The sequence below is a fragment of the Harpia harpyja genome, chromosome 2, assembly GCF_026419915.1.
Source record: "Harpia harpyja isolate bHarHar1 chromosome 2, bHarHar1 primary haplotype, whole genome shotgun sequence".
NCBI lineage: Eukaryota > Metazoa > Chordata > Aves > Accipitriformes > Accipitridae > Harpia > Harpia harpyja.
The window spans coordinates 36,181,449-36,205,443 of NC_068941.1; the positions used below are offsets into that span (position 1 = coordinate 36,181,449).

Genomic DNA, 23,995 nt, shown 5'->3' on the forward strand with positions numbered 1-23,995 from the left:
CAGCGATGACTCCTTTACAAATCCCAGGAGTGAGTAAGTCCTACTCGTCTGCTCTAAGTTGTTTAAACACACAACCATTTTTTTTTAAATCAAATTTAAAAGCCATTTCAAAAATCAAATCTGTACTTTGGCAATTTGATTTGTAGGAAATGAAACAGAAGGCAGCCCAAATGGGGTGCTTTTCAATAAATACCAATTAGAAACTTGTGCAAATGATTAGAATTATTCTATATAAGTTGTGAGTGAATTATCTTGCGATCAGACAACCTGAAAGCTTCAGCGACAAGTTTACTGACATGACTCCAACCTGTCAGTGCTATGTCCTTTTAGCATGTGGCAGCAATACTCAGATTGCTATTGAGGGGGAGAAGTGATGCAAACCGAACGTTTATGCAAATGCTACTAATGTGCTCAGTAATAAAATAGTGACTATTTATACACCTGCATTATGTGTTTACGTGACATTCTCACCCACACAGGCAGTCCCACCTCACGTACAGATAAGGGTAGCCTGAAAGGTATGCACATACACTGCTGGCGCTGACTCACACGTGCATGCTCGCTCAGTCAACAACTAAACCAGCGTTTGCATCTGATTTACCAACTTTTCCTCACCCTCCTCACTTCTACTCACCTGATAAACTTAACAGCCAAGCCCAAATCTGCTATACAGCAGGTGCCGTTCTTTTTCACCAGGATATTCTTACTTTTTAGGTCACGGTGGGCAATAGCGGGTTTGCCCTGAGTACTGAAGATCTCAGTGTGCAGGTGGCACAAGCCACTAACGGAGGAGTAAGCCAGTTTTAACATGGCTTTTGTGTCCAAGGTAGTAGATTTTAGATAATCATAAAGTGAGCCGTTCTCATGGTAGTCAGTGATGAGATACAGCTGGGTCCAAGATCCTGTACCTTTAATGTCTGCAGCAATGAACCCTGCAAAGAAAAAGAAGATTTTCAAATTAATACTTCTCGGGCTTTTTTTGACTGCTCAGAACGCTGGACTGTCAGCCACTTCAGTTTTATTTTAATAACGTATTTAATTTCTTTAATCTTACTTTCATGGAACTATGCCTCACCTCTAGCCTTTAACATATTTTCAGAAAGCCCAGATATGGAAATCCAGGTGGCAGAAACAGACGTGTGGTGTTTGCAGTAACAGCCCCCAAACCCCACTATTTTTTAACCTTTATTTATATTTCAGTAATCCTTGAAACATCTTTCTTTTGAAAAGTGCCAGGTGGCTAATTGCAGAGCACAGCAGGTAACAAAGCACATAGGAAAGGGCATCAGACAACAGCGAATACAAAATTACTAAACTTAAGAAACATGTACACTATTAAATAATTCTCTTTAATGTCACTCACCAAGAATATTTTCATGCCTCATCAGGACAGTCTGGTAGATTTCTGTTTCTCTGAACCAGCTGGCCTCCTCCGTGGTAAAAAACACTTTCACGGCTACCTTTTCGCCACGCCACTTTCCCATCCAGACTTCTCCATAGCGACCTTTTCCAATCTGCTTTACCATCTGAATCTGTTTTGCGATGGTCCTTTGAACCTGTGAAATGCCAAGATGGGGGGTTACAACTTGCTCCGCAGATACCTTCTGCATTCGCCTCCCTCCTTCTGTGTCTCCTTCCCATGCAGCAAGCCTGGTGGAAAGGGGAATACACAACCATTGCAACGTGGATTTCGGCAAAGCTCCACAATGCGGATGCTCCCTGTTTCCCCCAGGACGCAGTGTGAGTGAGGCCATTCCTGCCACTGTGAAGATGCCTTTCCATACATTCCCAAAATGCACCGTGGCCTCTCAAGAAAGTGAATCAGTCTGTGTGAAGGAAACATTTGACTACTAACTTTGAAATTTTTATTTTCCTGTGGGAGGTTGCCATTTTGTGGAAATTTTTTTGTTATTTTTGGAAAACCTTTGACAGAAAACACTGCTGGCCACCCCAACGCAAACCAAATTCCAAAAGGGTAGGTAACACAGTTTTAATTAAAACGGGGATGTTCATTACATACTCAACACCGTTGAGACTCGAGGTTAGGGCTCACAAGAGCCAAAAGCATATCATCGCCCTAAAACTAGCAGAATTACGGAGAGCAGCTTCCTATCACCTTCCTTGAAAATCCCATGCCTAATAATTTCAAAATACAAATTTGGTGTTAGAAAGTTCCTACATTAATTTTGATAATCATCATCATATAGCAATAAAAAGTAAGATTTTTTTTCCAAAGATATGGAAGCACAGCTTTAAATCTGCCTTTTCTAGTGTCCGTACCAGCTTCGCCAGTGGCTACAATGCGAACTGATGCTAAAGTCAAACCATTTGTGCAGCTGTAGCAGAAGTTCAATGTACTCAGCAGCATTGCAGAGATACCCTTCATAAGGATGGCAGACCCCATGTAGCAGATGGACTGATTCTACATTTAACAAGCTTTTATGACTACAAAAAATCTTGGACAAATGGAGACTAATATATTCTCATAGGATTTGAGCATTTCCGCAGATCGTGTATTTTTAAAAGTTCACAAATAAAAACTCAAGTAGATGCTGCAACACAATCCACTGGTGTTCATGGTCGACTCAGCCTCACCCTAGTATAACAGGAGATTAAAATGTCACCCTTTTGTGCTTCAGTATTGCCAGTTCAATCCGCAGCTAATGATTTTTTGTTTGGTAGGATTTTACAAGACTTTGAAAGAAAATAACTTTATAGCCTCCAATGCAAGGGGTTTTTCACCTGGCCCAAGGAACTGGCAAAACCCGGACAAGTGCTAACTCGAGGTGTCTCGGTTTTGCCACCACCCATATACAAATTTCAAGCAGTTTATTGCAGTGCACTGCCTGAATACCTATGAAATCATATGCATTTCATGTAGTCCCAAATACAATCTGTCTTGGCTGACAGAAATTATTAAAACTTGAAATCATTTGCTTCCTTTGTTCTCCCTGGGAGGTCCAGTGTAAACTACCAGTTTGGTAATGCAGAGCAGGACTGCCACAATCCTGCTGCAGCATGAACGTATGTCCAAAGACAAACTCAAAATCTATTAGGTAAGGTCTATTACCATTTATTTTGTAAGCAAATTACTGGGTTTCATATTAAACAATTTAAAGAAGAAAAACATACAGTGGCATTTATGCAAAGCTATTTCAAAAGTCCCAGCTTTCTTCTTCTGTCATTTAAACAGAATTCCATTTTTTCAGCCCTGCAATGTATTATTAGACTTCCAAGATGGTGGCTTCAGTGCTGTTATTTTTTAACATCAGTGAAAGCCAAGAACAGAGATTAGCCTTGATTTTTAAAATTGATTTATTTTCTTTTATAGTCTCATGTAGTGATTGAACAATAGTTATATTACATTGGTATTTTGCTGTAACATTTTGTAATGTCATTTTAGCATTGTTTCTTTCTATTTTGCCCATTTTAAAAATGCATCCTGAACAATAATGCAGTTATATCAAATAATTTAATTTGTGTAAATATATGTAATGGCATCATAAAGTACATGGAATTACAATACTTAATGATGAAAAGTTCCTTATTAAATTACATTAAGAAAATGAAAAACACATTTCTGTTATGGGTTTTCAGGCGGCAGAATACTATGTGAAGGGCCTTAACCTGGTTTCCTCTTGCTAGAACTGGTCAAACGATTTCCTATGAACAATTTATTTTATTTTAAGGAATTTAGCCCTTTCTTGAATCATAAACTGATTACAATTTCCAAAACAAATCAGTTAATCAAAATTGTTGGATGAACTGATTTCATAAGCATGCTGAATGATGTGTTCATGTGAATTATTTACACTGTGTGGGGTTGGGTTTTTTTTATTTCTTTTCAAACCTGTATATTTTGCTGCTTGAGCTCTGTGAGCAGCCAGGTAAGGTTACATGGCCCTTTCTTTCCTCTTCTTGACTGGAATCAATCCAGTTACCAACCGTTTCTACTTTCTGCATTCTATTTTTCTGATGTTCAGCTAAATGTGTTCAGCTACTGCAGATTAAAATTCAGACAAACCAACCTTTTGTAACTTCAATATTTTGAACAGAGAACTCCACACTTATGGCTGGGATGCAGTCCCTTGAAAAGCGAAATTCATTGGAAGAGGAATTAGGAAAAAAATACGTGAAAAGGTAGAGACCAAACTGTAATTCAGCAAACTCTTCATACAGACCACTGAAATAAACGTTCCCAGCATCCAATCTCCTTCCCCGATTTTGTATGTGGATTCACAGGGCCAACAGCTTTGCCTACACTTCTTGCTTTGTCAAGGCCAATGGGGTTCCCCTTGCTTGCACAGACTTGACTGTGCACCCCAGTTTGTTGGCTCAAAGCTTTTATTTACGACTCACTTTATTTTTTATTTGGTTTAAAATTTGATTGGCAGCATTTGACCTGCAGCAAACTTTTCTGTCAGAGGTACGAACAGGTCAGGAGAAAGAACGCTTGCTGAATGTCAAAGTATCGATAAAATCTTGGTTAATGCTTGGTTTTGGTATAATATTTGTACCCATTAAAATAAATGTTCTGCACAGAAGGAAAACATTACTGTTTAGCATAAAGTGACATTTTGTAATAAATTTGCAGCTTACTTTCCTGAAATAATAACTCTGGATATTTCAGTCTTTGCATAAGAAATAATACAGTTAAAAACAAACTCTTCCGCAATAAAGTCTAGCGCATTATTGCCAGGCGCTTTCTATATACTTGTCTCAGGCATGGGCCCAGAGGTATTAATCTGTGCATTTCTAGTGAGCCTGTAGCGGTTGTAGCTGTCTGGGTAATGCAGCAAACATCTATTACCAAGTGCAAGATTCATTATAGCTCTCGTTTTTCTTCTCTTCCACAGAAAATCACTACTTAAAGGGAAAGTCTGGGAGAAAAAACGTATGCATTTTGGTAGGCAAAGAGAGAGGGGAAAGAGTGCCTTCAGGAAGAACACTTGGTCCAGTGGCTGCAAAGTCTCCAGGCTTGAGAGAGGAGGACTGGCAGAAGACAGGATGGTTTCTGCTTCACGGAGCACTGGCACAGCTCTGGGAGTTACTGAGCAACAACCCAGTTGGGATGCCACCTCGGCCATTACAGCAGTTAATTAGCAGAAGTTAGTTTTTCTGTCCACTGCAAGAGTAGACCTGGGGACACCAGTAAGACCACAGATCCCATCTTCAACCAGCTCACTGGGACAGAGGAAGGCATAAAGCACAAGTGGTCACAACCAGTGTTCCTCCAGCTTTTTTGTCTCAAGGGCATCCTGGAATGAAGTATTGAGCCATGCACTGCTACGAGATGCCCCAGGGCACCTGCTACCCATGTGGGCTGCTGGAAACACATCCTCTCAGAGAACAACCACCAAGTTCCTTGTGATTGCTTTAAATTATTATTTCTGTCACTGTAACAGGTAGGAGCACCAAGCACAGACCAAGACCCTGATGTGGCAGGTGTTATGCAAAAAAATAAAGCAAAAAAAGCAAGAACCCCTCACAACTAAATCAAGTGAAAGCACTCATTAGGAATGGTCCTAAATTGTAAGCATGGTCCCTCCCCTTTCATGTCTTCTAGAGGGACACTGGTATGGGGTATGACAGAGCTTTCTTAAAGCCTAGACTTAAATGATGGAGTTTCTCTCAATAGAGAAAAATAACCATGGGTTTTCCATGCTCAGTACTAGTCACAGCACCCACTTGGCAGCTTGGCTTTTTTTCTCAATAGCTTTGTTAATTGTCAGAACACTGGATTTTTTAAAAAGTCAGCTCTTCGTTTAAATGGGACTCTAAGCATTTACTCCTGTGAGAACAAACTGAGTTTAGCCAGATTTTTACCAACCACTCAGCCTGTTGCTTCATTTTAAGAAATTATAAAATTTCCCATTTTATTTCTTCTTTAGGGTGTAGAAAAAAGATGTGTGAGCAAAAACCAGATAGATAGTACGTAGTACTTGGAAACTGGACAACATCTACAGTAATAGGATCACTACAGACAAATAGGTTTGGGAGACAGGAGGGACATATCATCTCTGAAAAATGAAAATGAAATCGAATTCATTTTGTCAGAGGCAGTGTTTTAAATAAGTAGCCTGGCTTTTTTTTTTTTCAGTGCTAAAAAGCAACGATGACCCCTAGAAACAAAAATCCCTGGTGAACAGAACTGTTTTGCCACAGAAGGTAAAACTTCTGCCTTTTCAGCAGGTGAGCTCAGGGGGCTCAGTCATCCTGGAGTCAGTTCAGAAATAATCACGAGCTCCATCTCTGTGCCTTTAGCCTTTGAGATTGCCACACTACAAGGAAAAATAATTCGCTCTTGACTTCTGAATGCAAAGTGAAGTCTACACATAAAAAGGTTCCAGGTTTGATGAATTACACTTCCCTTTACATAAAGACGATGTGTCAGTGTTTGAAATGCTATTGTGTATTGCACATAAAAAGCAATAAAATAAGATCAGCGGGCCAGATGCTGTCCTGTACACTGGGGTAAATCCTGATGAACTTCTGTGAGCTCTATTAGCCTGTACTTACCCTATGGTACCTAAACTAAGAAAAGAGCTGAGGTAAAAAAACCCCTAGGCTTTTTTCACTTAGTCTCCATGAAAAAAAGTCTCCTGCTTCTAAAGCAGTTGTTCTCCAGCTTAATCCTTGTCATTTCTGGGAGAGGAAAAAAACCTAAAACAACAACTGAGGACACAGAAATGTAATTTCTTGTGCCTCATTTAGTCTTCTCCCTCTACTCATTTTTGCCTTTTAAACTTGCATTAAAATAATATCGCTTCCTTACCAGGAGAGGGAGCCCGGAGCCGCTCCCTGAGCTCTGGGACTGCTCGATCAAATCCTTCAGGGACTCTCCAGGGGGAATGTAGGTCTCATCCTGCTCCAGCCCGATGCTGTAGCGGGGCCTCGTTTCTTGGCGTTTGTATCTGCCGTTTTACATGAAAGTGAAATTAGCTTTGAATACGATGAACACATGTGCAATGAATAACGCACATTGTCCTTCACATTTGCTTCCTTTATAGACTCACAGCTTCCTCTGCTTCCCTGAGGAATATGCTGGACTGGCTGCCCAAAATTTTCTATTTTATTTTTAGCAACTGTTTTCAGCACAAAGACCGCGCAATCTGGCGTAAGTTTGCAAAGCAACTGAATGTTTTTCTTTCAGAAACTTAAATATGTTTAAAACACAGACCAAGTAAATACACAGTTTTATTTTACTGACTGCAGTGGTTCTTTTAGGAGCCAGAGGAGGGAAGGTCATGGGACCTGGGACTATTTAAAAAATGTGACAAATTATTTAAATGTAATGTATGTAGATTATGATAACATTCTAGGCACATTTACTTACATTCCTGTATCCCTCTCTTTTTTATGATCAGTTCTTCACCACATAAACGCATTCAGAAGCCTTAGGTTTATTTACCCAATATAAAATTTGTCCTGTGGCTTTCTTAGTCTCAGTAAAGCATAATCTGTGTTTCTACCTGAATGGCTTTTTAGCATGTTGGGCAAAAGATGCCATATGAAATACATCACACAGTTATACCTGCGACTAGCATGAATAAAATACACATTTTTCCTCATCATAAAATTACAGTTTCTCATTTCTTCTCCGCAAGGTCCCCTTCAATTTTTTTCAAATTCCTAAGTCTATAAAAAGATAAATGTTGGGAGGAATATTAACAAGCTGGTAACATATTCCTTATTTACCTGAAGTAGCAGAATATGATGATAAGCACCAGAAGTATGCTGCAAACAGTCACTGAGATCAGCAGGGCCTTATGGTGAATGTTTCCTTCAGCAAAGTCTGGGGTTAAAAACAAGGAAGGTGGAAAATTTGGAACGGGAGGTACAAAGTCAGTATCAACAGACACACACGCCTTAAAAAGTGCCGCGAGCACAAGTTCGTGTCCTTTCTTTTCTACTGAAGTCCTGTGCAAGATACCCCTGGATTCCCCAGGCATTTTGTGCACTTCCTCTTTGACCCTCACTGACCAGGGCAGAACCGGCACCTCCAAAAGCTCACTTGAGTTTTCAGCCCTCACTCAGGCGAAACATTGCCTTGATTTGCAATCCCCTGTTTGGCTCTGAATGAAAAATCAATTAAGACCCGTAGCTCTGTGTCTTAACCTAAGTGATCAGCCAGGACATAGAAAAAATACTGCCTCTATCTTAAATCACTCTTATTAAGTAGCATCCTATCGAGCAGTTAATATAAAATAATGAAGTACTGCATTTATCCTAGGCGGGAAGACACAGCGGACCATCCAACCCCCAGGAAGGCGGGCCCATAAAGGCCTTGAAGGTGTATTTCTATCACTGCAGAATAATCAGTCTCTCGGATCCTGTTTTAAACACCTGAGCAGGAATTCTCTCCTCCATTCTCTCTATAGCAGCCCTGTGTGCCAGCAAGTCCTTCCTATGATGGTGGGCAACACTATCCTTCCAGCAGCTGTTCTGTAAAACACTTTGAAAATGAATTGTGTCAAATAACTTGTAGAAACCATTAAAATGTTTCAGTCAATCTTTGCATGGGAGACTCATATTCTCCTTCAAAGCGTACCATTAATCTCCATATGTGTATTCTCAACTCAGGCAAGTGAGTCCAGCCTTCATGCATGCTCCTCTGCTGAAAACAAAGAAACCAAGCACTATTTTTCTTTAACCTCCCCTAACCCCCAAAGTCTCAAAATTATGGTATTTCAGCATGCAGACACACACACCACCCTCTCAAAGTCGCTATCTGGTATAATGCAAATGAGCACTATGTTTTCTGAAGCTCTCCCTGCCTGGCTGTCTTGCATCTTTCACGCTAATGCCAAACACATCGTAAAATGCAAGAAATCTATCCGTATCGACTCATCCTGGAACGGCGCTATTACGTTTCAGATTTACAAGGGTAATGAGACAAGGAGATTCCTAAGGGACTCTTGGTTTACTGTCAGGCTCTTTTAGTTTAAAGATCCAGTTTCCCCTTCTGTTTTTGCCCCCAAACTATTTCTTTCCTTCCCCTTTCCACTACAAACAGAGATTACCAACCAACGCACCTTTTGATCACACCGGTCATGTTTTAACCTGCCATTACCTGCTCCAGGAGCATTAACAATGTAAACAGTCAAGACACGGCCAATGCCTTTGAAAGGGGACACTGACACGATGTCTATCAGGAAAACACTGGAGCCCATCATTCTCCCTGCCACAGCAGATTTCTACCTGGCCTGCCACTCCAAGTGGGCTGTGAGCCGAAACCGAGAGCCCACCGGGGAATCCAGACCTCTCTCGCGAAAGCGACGGCTGCTCAGCAGGGCTAAGAGCTCTAGTTCATGCTTTGTAAGCAGCCTGTGTCGGCCAGCCATTTCCCTCTCAAATGCATGGTATGTAACAGTTTAAGATGTTGCAGCCCATCAACTGAGGAGAGGATAAATAGGGCACACAGACCATATAGTGGGATTTTTTATACTTGGGAGAAACCTGAATATCTGTCCACAGCAAGGGTTTTCCCACTTCACAGAATAAGCCACAATGGAAGTTGGGCTTTTCTGCTTAGCAGTAATGAATGTTGATGTCAGATGCAGAGGGAGCAATTCAGACCCTGCTCATACTCGTATATGTCAGAGAGCAAAGCCATGGAAGTCTGCGTATTTACACAGGCACCAAGTGTTGCACTACCAGAACTTGTAAAGCGTCCACTGCTCATGCTGTCTGTGCATCGCATTTGGGAGAGGGGTGACAAAGATGCTGAAATCTTAATCAAATTCCAATAATTTTAAATGATCCAGGCCCCGTGCTCAGTGTTTCTAACGGGCTTCTCCCATTCAGAAAAGTAAATAAATGCAGTTTGATTTTCCCAGAGGCCAGAAGGCATTTTGGAAGTGCTGTGTAGCTCTCAAACAAACTTCAGACTCCAACACTGCAAAAATTTTTGGTACCCCAATGCAATTATGTGAAGCAAGTGCAAGGAAAGCATGCAAGACATAAAGGAACGTGTCTTGATCTCGGTGCTGGGAGCAGCTGATGCAGACTGCAGCAGCAGCAATGCTTACGCTCTTGCAGTAGGTGATGTCCCCCATGCTGGCAGCGTCAGCTAACATAGCTTAAGTAGTGGTTCACTATGCACAGCACAGGCATGCAACTGGCTCTCACAGGAGAAGAGAATAACTTCCATATGTCTTTATATTTAGTTGGCTACGTATGACGAGAGGCAATACTGACGATAAGTGAGCTATTGTCTCACCTTTCAAATACTTCCTGTATTTTCAAAGCATTTTGGCACAATTTCATTTGCTTGCTCATTTGAGGACTTCATAAACCTGCTGGCTCGTGGACAACACAAGATTAAAAGCATGTCCCCATTCTTATACCAGCAATGTCCGTTTGTTCTGCTGAGCCAGGCTGGTGCTGGAGACCAAGTCTTTTCTCCTCCTACAGCCCAGGCTGTTCCCCACAGCGCAGCAGGACAAACCTCCCTTTCCCTGCTCCATTTTTGGCACCTCCTTGACCAGGCAAGGGATGGGGCAGCTCAGCTGAGAGTCCACTTAACCACTGGCTCGTGGGCTCCATGGCGAAGACTGTGGTGGGTACCAGTCGGTGCCAGTTTGCGTGATGGAGATACTCTGTCCTTTAAGAAGTCCAGTCCCGTGCTTTTTAGTGTTATGTTACTTGGCAACTGCAACATGCCAAGCAGTGGGGTTATGAGAATAAGCAGTAGCTTCTGCGGAGGCAGCAATGAGCGATTACCAGGAACATGGTGTGGGGAGCGCAAAACAAACATGCGGGAGGTTTGGGAAGCTTCTTCACATACCTCGGCTGGTTGATAATAGCGAAACCCAGCAAACAGCACGTTAACAGTTTTGTTGTATGAAAACAGTGGTGCTGCTGGTGTCAGTGGTGAGCAGCACAAAGGGAGAGATGGCAACAAAAGGAGGGTCTTTGGTGATACTAAGCTGCCTCTCAGTTATTTTCCTGCGATTCCCCCCCTCCTCCACCACTCGTTCCCCTCACTCTGCCATCCGCAGGACCGTGCTGAGGAGTGCATTGAAAATGCCACCCAGCAGGTTCAAGGGACAAGTCAGCATATCAAAGGGAGAGGAGGTTCTCCTCCCTCCTCAGGTCCCTTCAGTTCACAGTGTTACGGTTATCCAAGTAAAAACTGCAGTGAAATCTGAGGCGTGGAGACTGTGTGCACACATCAAACCCCATCATTCCTCCAATCATTCCCTTGCCCATTCATCACTAGCTCTACAGGCAGGGAGCCAGACACGGTGGCACCACCACTTCTGCTTATATAGGCTCTAAATCAGTAAAGACATATTTCTCCTTTTGACTGGTCTCAGCCTGCTCTTTCGCTGGGATTTCCAGGAATATCTTTTATTGTTTAAAGCAGAGGTGTTGTATCAGATCCAATCATGACTCTCATTTCCTTAATAAGACAGATGTACAGCTGGGACGAGGACTTCGTGGTTTCTCTAGGGTATTTTATCCTGCTAGTTCTGTACTGAGATCAGCTCAAAACCTAGGCTTAGCTGTTGTTTCTTCCATCTTGCTTAACAAGCCTTGCTTTGACCAGTGTTACTTCTTCCAGCTTCCACTTTCATGTATGTGGCCCTCCTTTCTTTTTTGGGGGGAGTGGGGGGGATAAAACCCACTTTCCAGCACATGCCAGGAACTGAAAAGCACTTTGAGAACACAAGTCGCTTGCCTTCATAGATGTTACCTTGGTGCACGGGTTAATTTGCAGTTCAACAACCTCTGACCTGCAGCTGGACACTCTCTCTAGACTCTGTTTCCCATGAGATATGGCCTCGGACGTAAGTTCATCAGAAGCCAAATTTCTATTTGTTTTCTAAATGCTGAGGAACATACATATTTTTCATGGAATCCTAGAGGTCAGAAGGTTGTTCCTAGAAGGTTGTTTTTAAGTTCATTTTCTCTGTCTTTGTACTTACAGTTTATGTTAAATTTGATATACAATTCTACCAGTACTCAGTCAATCACAGCCTAATCTAAATGTTTCCAATAGAAAAAATGATCACAGCCATAGTACTGGGCACTGGCAGTAGCGTGTATTTGTATACAGTATTTGTACCTGGTTGCAGTGAGGATCTACAGTTCAAATTACGGCTTTTCTCTGAGCTTTCATACTAGGATACAGCAACAACAAATTAAAACAGGCCTGGCACTAAGAATCATGTATTTACTTAAGGCTTCCACAAAGGTGCTGACTTCAGCCCTGTCCAGCCACATTTAATGAAGCAGCTCCTGAAATTTATTTCCACAAGATACTATCAGGATACCGGTAGTGCGAGAGCTTATTTCAAACAAAAGTCTTCAGAATATGTCGAGTGAATACATCACCTTTTGTTTGTCACGCCAAAATAGATAACTTTGCAACACAGAGCAGCTAGAATCCTGTTCCAGCTCTATGAAATTTTTCCTTTCAACAAATATTCTCTCTGCTATTTAATGGGTCTGCCACCATGGTGTCCAAGTGATGTTTTGTTTACCCCATATACACACAGAGCAAAACCAATATCAATCCAAACAACTTCTGCCACTACCAAAAGCTTGTTTTATTGCTTTCTGTATAAGCAGCAGATAGTATCCCCAAATAACAAAAATCTTAATAAGGTGGATGTCTAGTGTTAGGCATTGGTTCAGTATTTTTAAGTAGTTTTAATGTAGAATAAACTCAGTCAGCATCAAGAAGAAATCATGGCAGGTTTTCCAAACTGAAGTGATATTTATTGATACACTAAGTCAGCATGAACAAATATTGACTTCCTTTTGGAGCTTCTCTCTCAGTCCAAAGAACTTTTTAAAATGAAAAAAACAACAAAGTAGTACATAACTACTTATGTTGGAAGTCAGAATTTTATGAGGTTTCGCTGACTTAATGGCTTGCTAGTAAACAGCGAAATATTTACATATTACTCTCCATAGGCCTGATTCTGCAGCACATCTGTGCAGAATTTCATAGGCGTGAAGGGAACAGCTTACACGAGTGAAGGCTTTCTCTGAGCATGCATTTGTGTAAGTATCTGCTGTTTGCGTAATTAAAGAGTGCTTCTGCACAGTGACCTGGATTTTCAACTCAGAACGCCATGATTACAAATTCTCCTGTAACCTTGAGCTGACTCTCGCAGACCAAACTCCATGCTGATCACCACAAATCTTGGCCATTGCTGCCAATGCCAAGAGTTTATCATAAACAAATTTACACTTTCCTAGGAATACATTCCTATAAAATGTATTCTGCAACATCCAGCCAAAATAGCTCTACCAAGTTTCAGAAAGTGATGTTTAAAGAAACAAACAAACAAACAAACCAAAACCTAAAACCTTGCCCCAGAATCTACTAAGTTAATACATGTCCATTTATTCTCAAATAACAAATAAAAAAAAGAAATCAGTGCATGAGTTCTTACTCTACATTCTATTTTCAGCTACATTTTTCAAGTAGAAAATCCGCTTTAGTGACTAGTTATTGTCCTAGTGCTGGATGATCAGGTCTTTTAAATAAAAAAAGCTTAATGGACTTCAGACAACTTGAACTGACTGATTAACCACTGCAGACCTGGTCCCAGATGTGTGCAGAGTTATGAACAATAGTAATGCAGGTTGCAGGGACTAGAAAGAGGATTCAATTTTATTATCAGGCTAAAAACATACACAGCAAGAGGCATCCTCTGCCATGACTAACCTAAGTCTTTAGGATGACCACTGATAGCCAGCAGGTCTGTGCTAGGACAATATCGTGCAACTTTAATGCATCTGGTGCTCACGGCATGTATGCAATAGGAATAATAGCAAGTATCAGCGACCATGGGTCAAGGCACCGCTTCCCACATGATCATAATCTATAGGAATTCAGTGATACTGTTTAATGCATTTTATCTCTCTAATCACACACAGCTCGAGGGAGGTGCTTTGGCTTTGGCTTTGGCTTTGTTTCTTCCTAAGGCGCAAAGAGCAACAGCAGGAAAAGATCAGTTTGGGACTGGATTTACTTCCCCTTACCTCTATTTTTCAGTGGTGGCAGCGTAGGGTGAAGGTGTTTGTTACAGTAATCTTGGCCTGTGCAACATTCAATAGATCTTCTTTGGTGTGGAATAGGAGTGTCCTGCAACAAACAGTTTGATAGAAAGCAAATGAAATATCTGTGTTGTAAATATACACTGTCATTCTGGCACTTGAGAGAAAGATGTGCTTGTTAGCTGGACTACAGTCTGTTACAGACTTCTAGGATGTGTGGAGTAAGGATTTCTGCTACTGACCATATCCAGCAACATTTCATCCAGATAATTAAGAGATGAAATCACCCCTAACGTATTTCTATTGGTGCCCTAGTGCTGCAGAAAGGACTGATTGACTCTAATGGTGCAAGACAGAACTGCGCAAATCACATACATCCACCAGTTAGACTTACACTACAAAAATAAGTGGGTATTCAAAACCGTTTAGCCAGAATAAGACAGGAGTTGCTGTGCAGACTAATTTAGCTGCTGCTTCCACTCTCCTGGGAAGCTGGGTAAAATACCTTCCATGGACCTCGATGGTCAGACTGTTCGTGTACTCATGTAAAATCATTTAAGGTTAACACTGGGAAAGGCAAACACTTTACAGCCACCTTGCTCCATTGCCCATACCCCTTCCATTCCTGCAGTGAGATTTGCTCTCCATCAGGAGATCACTGTACTACCTGAAGCGAATTTCTGGCACCAGAAATCCAAAACCAAAGTGCAACTGCATGTAAGACATAAAGGTTGCTGCGATCCATCAAGTAACATCCTAACTAACTTTAGCTACTGTGAAGACTTCAGGAATTAGACTGCATTTCTCTAAATTCAAAATTCCTCCGAGCAGGAGTGTTACTACTAACAGCCCTGCCAAAACCAAAAACTTAAGTTATTGTTAGGAGAAGCTATAATATCATCATTCGGGGATATAAATGCACTCCCATCAGCAATCAAGGCGAAGCAACTATCTGCCAAATGAACAGAAGTGAAAAACATGGACATACCAATGTCTGTTGACTGCACTTCAATTGAAAGCTATCAAAAAGCCAAGCGACACTATGGCAGCAAATGCTTTCTTACCCGACACTGGAAGTCCGAGCCCTCTAATCCAAGACATCCCTTGGTGACTAAATGTCCACCGGACTCATCTTCTTCTATTATGGTGAAGCAGTAGCCATCAGTGCTGAGGATTGGAAAGAATGAATCAGGAAAAGGCTTTGAAGTGAAAACTGTGCTGCTAAATACAGTCTTAAACTTTGTTCCTTGCAAGACAAATCTGCCATTAACAAACTGATGTACTAAGGCAGGCTGGAAGATTCAGGAACCCAAGGCAACCTCTCGCAACACAGTCCAACAGCCGACAGTGCTGCGGACCAGCTCTTGCACACACAAAGGAGGCTCTGCCTTGCAGCTGACACACTTACCTTTCCAACATATCACAGCTATAAACCCCACTAACAAACATCTCAACATTCTCTGCCTATGATCATTAGTGTGCTAAGACTTTGGAGACCTATATAAATGCAAGCGTCAATGCTACAGCAGGTCTGCCTTGTGTGTGGGAACAAGGCATGGATATTTGCACCACAGTGGAGACCTAAAGAAAGAAACATTTTTGAGATACTAAACGTGAAATATTATTAAGAGTGATTTGTGATTCCTGTTTTAACCATATTACAAACTGCAACACTCTTGTGTATGAGTCCTTGAGTTATCATCAACACCCTTCATAACTGTTTACTTGGGTTATAAGCCTAAAGTGATCCATAATGCTTCCGTTTACAAGAACGTGCACCAGGGAGGACAAGTATACTAACAGATGGCTAGATGGTGCTGGTGATAAACGTCCTTCCTCGATGAAGGTCAAATGCCTGAATGCTATGGAAAGAGGGGGAGGAGGGCATGAAAAGGGTGGCTGCATTTTACTGAGACTGCTGTACATTAATTTCTCAGGACTCTGAGGGAGATACATAGCGTGTGTAAGAAACACAAATTGACTGATTTGCAGGAAGAGGATCCAAAAAAAAAGAAAAAATGTCTTAGATGAAAGAGCTTAAGTCACATAGAAATAAAATATTTTGTTATTTCCCCAGGAAAATAACACTGGTTATTATGTGCAATGAGTATTTTTCAGAAGAGAAGAAACAAACTCAGTTAAAACAAGGAAATAAAAAGGAAAAATTATTACAAAATTTAAACACAGCAAAATTTCAGATTATTTGCTCCTTACTTGAATCAAAGGAGAGTCTAACAGAGCAACAACAGCAAAGGCAATGAAGACATAGGAAACGAGAGGCACAGTTACACATGTAAGAGAGAAACACAATTTGTAAGTATTAGCTACACGACGGAGAGATGCTGGATAGGATCATGTCAAACATTTGCTGTGGCATATTTTTATATTAGTGGTGCAGGGTCTAGCCACAGTAAGCTTATTACTTCCAATAATAATCTATCACGGGTTATTGACTTCTGGATTTGAAAAGTAACCAGTTGCACATTACAAATTACTTTCTCGGAGAAGCAAGCAATGACTTCTACCCTTCTTTGACATTGTGCATACGAGTAAGGCAAAGGAGACAGCAACCCTTTTGGGCAACAACCACCCTGATTTCATTGCTTAAGCTTAAAAGATAGGAACAATAGGATTGCCAAGAAGAGAGACTGTAAGGAATCCATTAGAGTAGAATATTATATTAGGTTAGATTTTATTTGTTTGCATGGTGCCTTTGATTCAAAGCAATGAGTAAGTTTAACCCAGGGGACAGAGCAACAAAACAATAAATTGCAATCAAGTGAAACACAAAAATGAACTCCACAGCTAACAGTCCCCAGCAAAATCCAAAACACTCAGTTCACCAAAGGAAAGCAGGGGAAGGAAAAGTCAAGTTGTTTGCAAAAGGGAAAAAGGAAGGAAGAAAGTCAGCAGTTTTATTTCTTTTTTTTCTGACTTGCCATGGGACTCTGATTCTTAGCTCATTTCTGAAAATTAAATTCAGGCTCCTCAAGCACTTCAGTCCCTCTGAAAATTTTAATACATATTTAAAAAGACAAACAAAATTAGATTGGATAGAGCAAAATGGAAAAGTTATAAAGCTCCAACAATAAGGATAAATCATGTTCTTTACAGACAACGGTACAGTAATGAAGGAAAAGTGCGAGAGAATTAAAAGTAGCAATGCTGAGCAGAATAAACATTGGTACTGCTTGTTTCCACCTCTAAGAAAAGTAAAACGAAAAGTTTTCATGCAATGTAAGAACTCATTATCTTATTGAAAATTTCTCAGGTGTTTGGGCAAGAGGTAAAAGCGACTTCTGAAAAGAATGCAGTATGTCTTACCTGCTTCCCCCCTCCCGCCCCCAGCCTCTTCTCCTGGTTCACAGGATGTCAGATGGACCACACACTGCAAGTAAAGGGCAGGGCATACCCCTGCTCTTTGATTGACTACCCTACCTCATACCTGCCTATGGTAGAAATGAAACTGTTCTTACTATTATAACGAGTCAGAAACAAGTCAGATAAGTCTGCAACGTCTCCAATTTTATGTTTATTTTGGTGACTGCACAAATAGAAACATATGTACGTCGCTGATACATGCAAAGCAATATGAAAAACCTATTCTCCGCTTCCTAGCAAAAATTTGTGGTATAGGACTATTATTTTCTTAAACTCTGTAATTTGAATTCTGTGTAATTTGATTCTGCAAATGCTGTGTAAAGAAGGAACAACCTGATATTACTGAATACATCCAGGTACACATCCACTAACCTCCTCCACTAAAGCATCCTCTTATTAGAGTATGGTGCAGGAGAGCAATTAAATACGTTTTGGATGTGATCACTAATAAGCACAGATTTGGTATGTCATATATTTGCCAAGAGCGAATTTTTACAGCCAAGTCAAATGCCAGGAAATAGAGGGAGTTAATAGCGGAAACACTGACAGACACTGATGTAGAAGGTGCTGCTACAATTACAGATTACCAGAAAGAAAGAGGTGATCTTAACTGAGACCTTTACTAAATGTCAGAAGAGAGGAACAGAGGCCAACAGCTTTGCAGCTGCTCACACAGATGTCCTCACTGGCCAACAGCCATTTCTCACAGAAGATGCGATACCTCAGCTACCAAAACTTGACTGCCGAAGATTTCCTGTCCTGCTCTCTGTGTGTGTGATGCAGCTGGGGATGGCAATAAGTTAACTTGGAAATGCAACGTCTTTCCCCCATTCAGTGCCTATCACAAACAGATGGGTTAAATAACTTGATGAAAAGATTCCTTATCTTTAATTTTATTTGCAGTTGAGTCCATACGAGTATTATTATTTTTGTCCACTCCTCCTCTTTCTACTCCTGGTTTTGATATCAGAGAGAGGTACCGCATCTTTTCACTTCCATTGAAAGCAACATGACAAGTTTCTGCACTGTTTTTAAAAATGATCAAAAATTGTTACATTATGTACAGAAACTGGGAAGTTCATATCCTTCTGTACAGACTGGCTGAAATAATCTAATTAAAAAATTGGCTGACTCCCAAATCGCATCTAATTCACGTATTTTGTCGCGTTCTTAAGGAAGATGACGAAGGCCAAATTTAGCAAAACACTGCCTTTCGACACTATCCATTAAACAAAGAGTCACTGTAAATGTGTTCAACACAGGCTAATTTTTCAGAAAAAATAATACAGTTAGTGGCTGTGCATCAGGGAAGTAACATGAAACCAAGTGAAGAGCATTACACAGTTGTTGAGCCAGATGCACCTTCAGATGTTTGCAGAGCTACTCTGAAGGCAAGGAGAGACATACAGGTGTAACAAAGCAAAGAAGCTGGCTCACAGCGGGCCACGGTTTGTGGCCACACTAGTCTCCAAGATGGTGATGCTGGTCCTACCACATACGCTCTGCTGTATATGCTACCTTTTGGCTCTCTGGGTGCTCAACAATGACCCTACACGCGGAGAGAAAGGAGGGTACCCAACACATCCTAGCAGAGCATCTTTTCATATATCACATGTAGGTCTATCCATCAGTATTTTCTCTATACTACCTGCCTGTACTATTGTCCCAGGACTGAGAAATGACCCAGCCCACCAAATGTGTCTTGCATTGTTCTACTAAATCACAAATCAGATCAACTAGTTCTCCCTGACACGTGGAGTCACAACACAGAAAACAAGCCAGTATGCCAATCTGTGAGGGAGAGCCCTAGAAACCGTCCAGGCTTCATGCTGAGTATATGAGATCTGACAGGTCTATAGACCTGATACCCCAACTTGGGGTATGGCAATAGCACCAAGCATGGGTACTTCTTCATTTTCACCAGGGCTCTCTAGCACCTTTCACTTATGTGCAAAATCTGTCTCAGTAGATGCAAGAACTATCAAGAAGCAAATAGTCAAAATAAAGCTACTCATCTTCCTCTTTTCATTTTCCCTTTTTCTTTTATTCCTTTCTTTTGTCTCCAAAATTTAAACACAGACCAAATATTTTCTTTTACTTGACCTTAAGATTACACTGCAGTTGAATTTCTATGATGTAGCTTCTTCTTTAATGCTAGGACACACTTAACATGGATATTTGCTGGTTTGGAATTTTTTTTGGTATAAGTAAATTCAATATGCAAGGGAAGTCTTAGGTATCCCAGCACTTTCTGCACAATAACACCAAAGTACTCCCACACGCTAAAAAACTATCTGAGACTAATGCAACAGGTCTCAATACAGGGAGACTGGACTTGCATTACTATATAGTTTAAGGTTTATATTAAGTATCTAATGGGCAAGCCCTGAAACTAAGAAACAAGGAATTTCTGGGGCACAGTTGAAAAGCGTGGGAGGAGGACTTTGCATTTTAGTTTAAACACTTGGGGTGAAGTCACCTGCTGATCCACGTATGAGACATTCAGCCCTGGCAGAGGGGGCAAGCAAAGACTGGAGCTTGCAAGAATTTGTCACTGTTGACCTCTTTTTTGTTTTAATCATCAAAGGGGACTTAACTGCCTCCGGTACAGCCCTGTATAAAGAATTACATTAAAAAATAAAAATAAACATTAAAAAAAATCGAAAGGCTAACTTGTAAGATCTCACCATAGCTCCTTTATCAGAAAATGTTCAACCTTACCCTAAAAACTAAAGTTGCTTACAAGAAAAGTTGCCTAAACTCAGTGCTTTGGCCCACTGTTGAAGTCTTCTTCCTCCTACATACCAAATTACAAAGAAAATTCAATCCTATCATCTGGAAAACGGGAGAATAAAAATAACATCACTCAAGTGAATTATTACCTCTGGTAACACTGAAAAAGCAACTTAATTATTTTATTGCTTTAGATAACCAAAGCTACCTCAAGACACAGTTGGGCAGAAACACAATCAAGACCAGTAGGCAACACGTAAGAAATTAAACTCTATCAGCCTGATCTTTAAAACTGTCAGCATTTATTTATGAATGGAAAATAGAGCACAACAATGCACCCAATCAGCCTCTGCCTTTACTGCAATCCCATTACAGTCAAAGCTAATTAAATCTAACACTAGTTTTTAAAATATGCAATTAATTATGATTAGACACAACTGCCCGTGCATTCACTTTGTACACAGAAAACTTGAAATGGAACAGTAAAACAAGGTCCCGGTTGTGTTCAAAGCAGCTCTGAGCTTCTTTACTGAAAGCCTTTTATGAATCCCGCAGATGTTCAGAAAGAAGAATAAAGTTTCAACACGTTGCTGGTTAACACACGCTTTACAAGCAGAGGATTGCAAACCTTCTGCAAAGATCTTAATTGCCAGGGCCCTGAACATGCTAATGAGCTTCAATTGCCCAGAGTGGCCCCACCTGGGACCCCCCCACCCATACATACCCCCCCCCCCCCCCCCCCCCCCCCCCCCCGCTCCATTTAAGCTCAGGTCTGAATATTAAACCCCTCCCTAAGTGATAGTAGAGGAGTGCCTGCCTCCAGCCTCATCTCCTGCCTGGATCGAGATCACTACTAGCCATGTGAAGGGCCATCAAGGGAGCTACCTCAGCCTGTTGTGTTTGGGTACCCTTGGAGAAATGGGGTCCTGGTGGGTAAGATATGGCTGGCCCTACCATCACCCTCAGCTTCTGGCTTGGCCCCCTTTCACTGCTCCCTGACACTAACCCTCTCTTGATGAGATGACCCTTTAATGGGTCTTCTAAAACTTGTTGTGCTCATGGATTGCCCCATTTTTTTAGAGCGCACTCTAACTAGAGCTACTGCTTTTCTGTTGATGTAGAAAGCAATCTGCATTTTAAGCTGCAGTGTTATCCTTAGCTCCCTAAAGTATTACTGGACTTAAGCTGCAGAAGTATAAAGAAAGGGAAATTCTGTATAGGAACACAGCAGGCTGTTAGAGGATTTGATACAGATGTGGTTAAAGAACATTGACTTTTAAATTTCTAAAAATACAATTATGGAGAGGATTTTAAATGGCCACCAGATGTCCTCCTTTTTATATAAACATTCAGACTACTGGTACTACAGGCAAGATCTATACTTTAATAGATAAATACCTGTGGTAGCAGACCAAAATCTTCAGGTGGGATAGCGGACTGCTTTTTATGAGACATTTTTAATGGTGATTGCAATAGGACTAGCTATTCTATTCTGAGAGTTTTAATCTAAACACAGCTGGAAATGCTTTCGCACTGAACTTTCAGCCCTCCTTCCTCCTGGGCACACACAAAGCTTCCCTGCTTTGGTGAGAGCCCTGGCAGGGACAGTGCCTGACGCTCTTCAGAGCCCAAGCCCTGGCTATAGGTGTGCTCAGTGAACTTCCCAGGTGTCGGGGCTTTGCCAGGCCCTTGGGTGCCCCAGCACATGCTGGCTCATCCCTGCAGGGCTGGCAGAGCCAAGCTCTGCAGGTCCAAGCACAGCCCAAAGCTTAACAGACTGATAGAGCTGATTAGAGGTTTGATTTTTTTTTTTTTTTAATATAAAATGTAAAAGGCTTTCAGCAGCTACATCTGAGGGAAGCAGATAATTAATCCAATAACGTTTAATCTTGAGCGGTTCATTTATTTTTCAGACAAACACAGTGCGATCGATACTGCTTGAACTTCAATAGGGGGAAACTTCCTTTATAGTGAGGTTCAGTGAGAATTCCTGTGTGCTTTAAAACTGTGCCAACGCTCCTTCGAGCTAGGATGAAATATGAAAGTTACTGCCTGCCTAGGAGGATTATCCCAAAACACAGGGGGAATGAATAATGCCTGCTAACCTGGTTGGTCTTGGTCAAATCTTTTGAAACCTGGTCTCAACCCAGCCAGCTAACCTGAGACCTAACAACTCCTCTTTCCCAACAGCAGATTTAGGACCCTCTTCTCTATGTAACACCCCATTTCACTTTTCATCTGTAATTCCAGCTATGTAGTAGGGAATTTAAGAAGCAAACGATTACAGACTTACACCTAAGATGTAGGGAAAACAAGGGGTGTTGTGTCCTTTGTACCTCACCGCAGTGCTCTCACCAAGGTAAGGGGAGCCACAGGAATGATCACCATCTGAAAAGGATTCTTGCTGACAAGCCATGAAGGCAGGGTATTTAATTTTTTTTGTTTTATATTACTCCAAACTCTTCAGCAATTTCTCACTTACGCTATTGCTCACTGGGCAAGTGGCAAGGTGGATACTGCTGAGGTGACAGCACAGGACAGGAAAGAGGAGTAGCTCTAATGCAAGTCTTTTGACTGTTTCCATTTTCCTGGACAGAAAAGTGATTAACATTTGATGGGTAAATTCCAGTTTCAATTATTATTTTAATGTCTAAATTGGAAAAAGTAATTTTGTCACTCAAGTAGAACATTCAAGCCCAAAATGTGCAAAGATATGAAGACAAAAGGGGTTATAATTATGTGTTTTATTACCACTTAACTGCCTGTCCTTGGGCATTAACACCTAAAACCAAGTTTGGTATTTGACACTATAAAGGGGACTCTGACGAGAGTTTCTCTAAAGTATCACAGTGAGGGAAAACGCACAAATCCATTTTAATAGGACATTCACTCATAGTTTCTGGTAACATGAAAAATACTCAATGTCAATGATGCCTACAAAGCAATGTGCAACAGCAGGCCTACCCAGCTGGCGTATAAACCTTGTTCAATGGGCTCCTTAACATGGATCCCTTTGTGCTCCCTAATTCACGGATTTAAAAGTCATCTGCAACTTCCCTGTTACTGCGTGTGTGAGACAGCACGTGTGAAAGCAGTGGCTCTTGCTGGGCAGGAACAGGAAACAGCTGATTCACGCTGCAGGGGATCTGCAAATTGATATCAGAGTGGGTTTTTACAGCTTTTTGAACTGCCTGCCATGTGAGAGCAGTTAGGTCTAACTCCTGGCTAGAGCATGGGTTTGAAGGAGGAGGATAGAAAGGGGAAATGGGATTTACAGCTGTCATCAAAACTTTGATACACTTCAGTGTCAAACTGCAGGCTGAGCAGAATTAAGTCAGGCTACAAAACAACACCCAAAAATCCAACACAGCAATCAACATCTTCAGCAACCTTAGGCCCTCCCCGCCTATCTTTTTAATGTGCTGCCTTGAAGACCTGACACAATGTTAGACTGTCTCACCTCAAACAGCACTGCATACCCAGCTGGCACGTTCCGCTGGGCTCACATCTGTGCCCTGCTTCGATACTTCTCCCATTCCCACAACTCCACTAGGCTATAGCTGATGGTGAATATTTCCAGTATCCTACCTGCTCTAAATAAGCAGAAAAGTTTGAATTCCTCATGTGGAACATGAAGAGCTCGGCCCTACTTTGCTGCAGCTAAAGCAAACTGTACGTGCACCTCAAGGCAAGGGTGTTTGACCACTACCCTCATTCAAAAGCAATAGTATGTGTCCAGCAAGAGCTGCTTTTGAGTGGAGGAACAGGAGCCTGGTCCCACCACAGGTACCCTCAGTCACCTCTGCTGCTTCAGGCAGTGGCAGTGCAACAGAGACCAAGGCTGAGCCTTCAAGGGGACTGT

The 23,995-nt window shown here is 41.4% G+C and overlaps 1 protein-coding gene across 2 annotated transcripts in view; it reads right to left on the reverse strand.

Annotated features, from left to right (window-relative positions):
- The window catches only part of BMPR1B (bone morphogenetic protein receptor type 1B), a 259,184-nt gene that overhangs the window by 9,367 nt on the left and 225,822 nt on the right, over window positions 1–23,995 (reverse strand). For both annotated transcript variants that reach the window (XM_052776085.1, XM_052776076.1), the window contains 6 exons: window positions 15,084–15,186; window positions 14,005–14,107; window positions 7,699–7,795; window positions 6,776–6,914; window positions 1,364–1,556; window positions 635–932 (listed from right to left, as the gene is read on the reverse strand). In XM_052776085.1, the coding sequence (XP_052632045.1) occupies window positions 635–932; window positions 1,364–1,556; window positions 6,776–6,914; window positions 7,699–7,795; window positions 14,005–14,107; window positions 15,084–15,186 (933 nt within the window). The remainder of the gene's footprint in view (window positions 1–634; window positions 933–1,363; window positions 1,557–6,775; window positions 6,915–7,698; window positions 7,796–14,004; window positions 14,108–15,083; window positions 15,187–23,995) is intronic.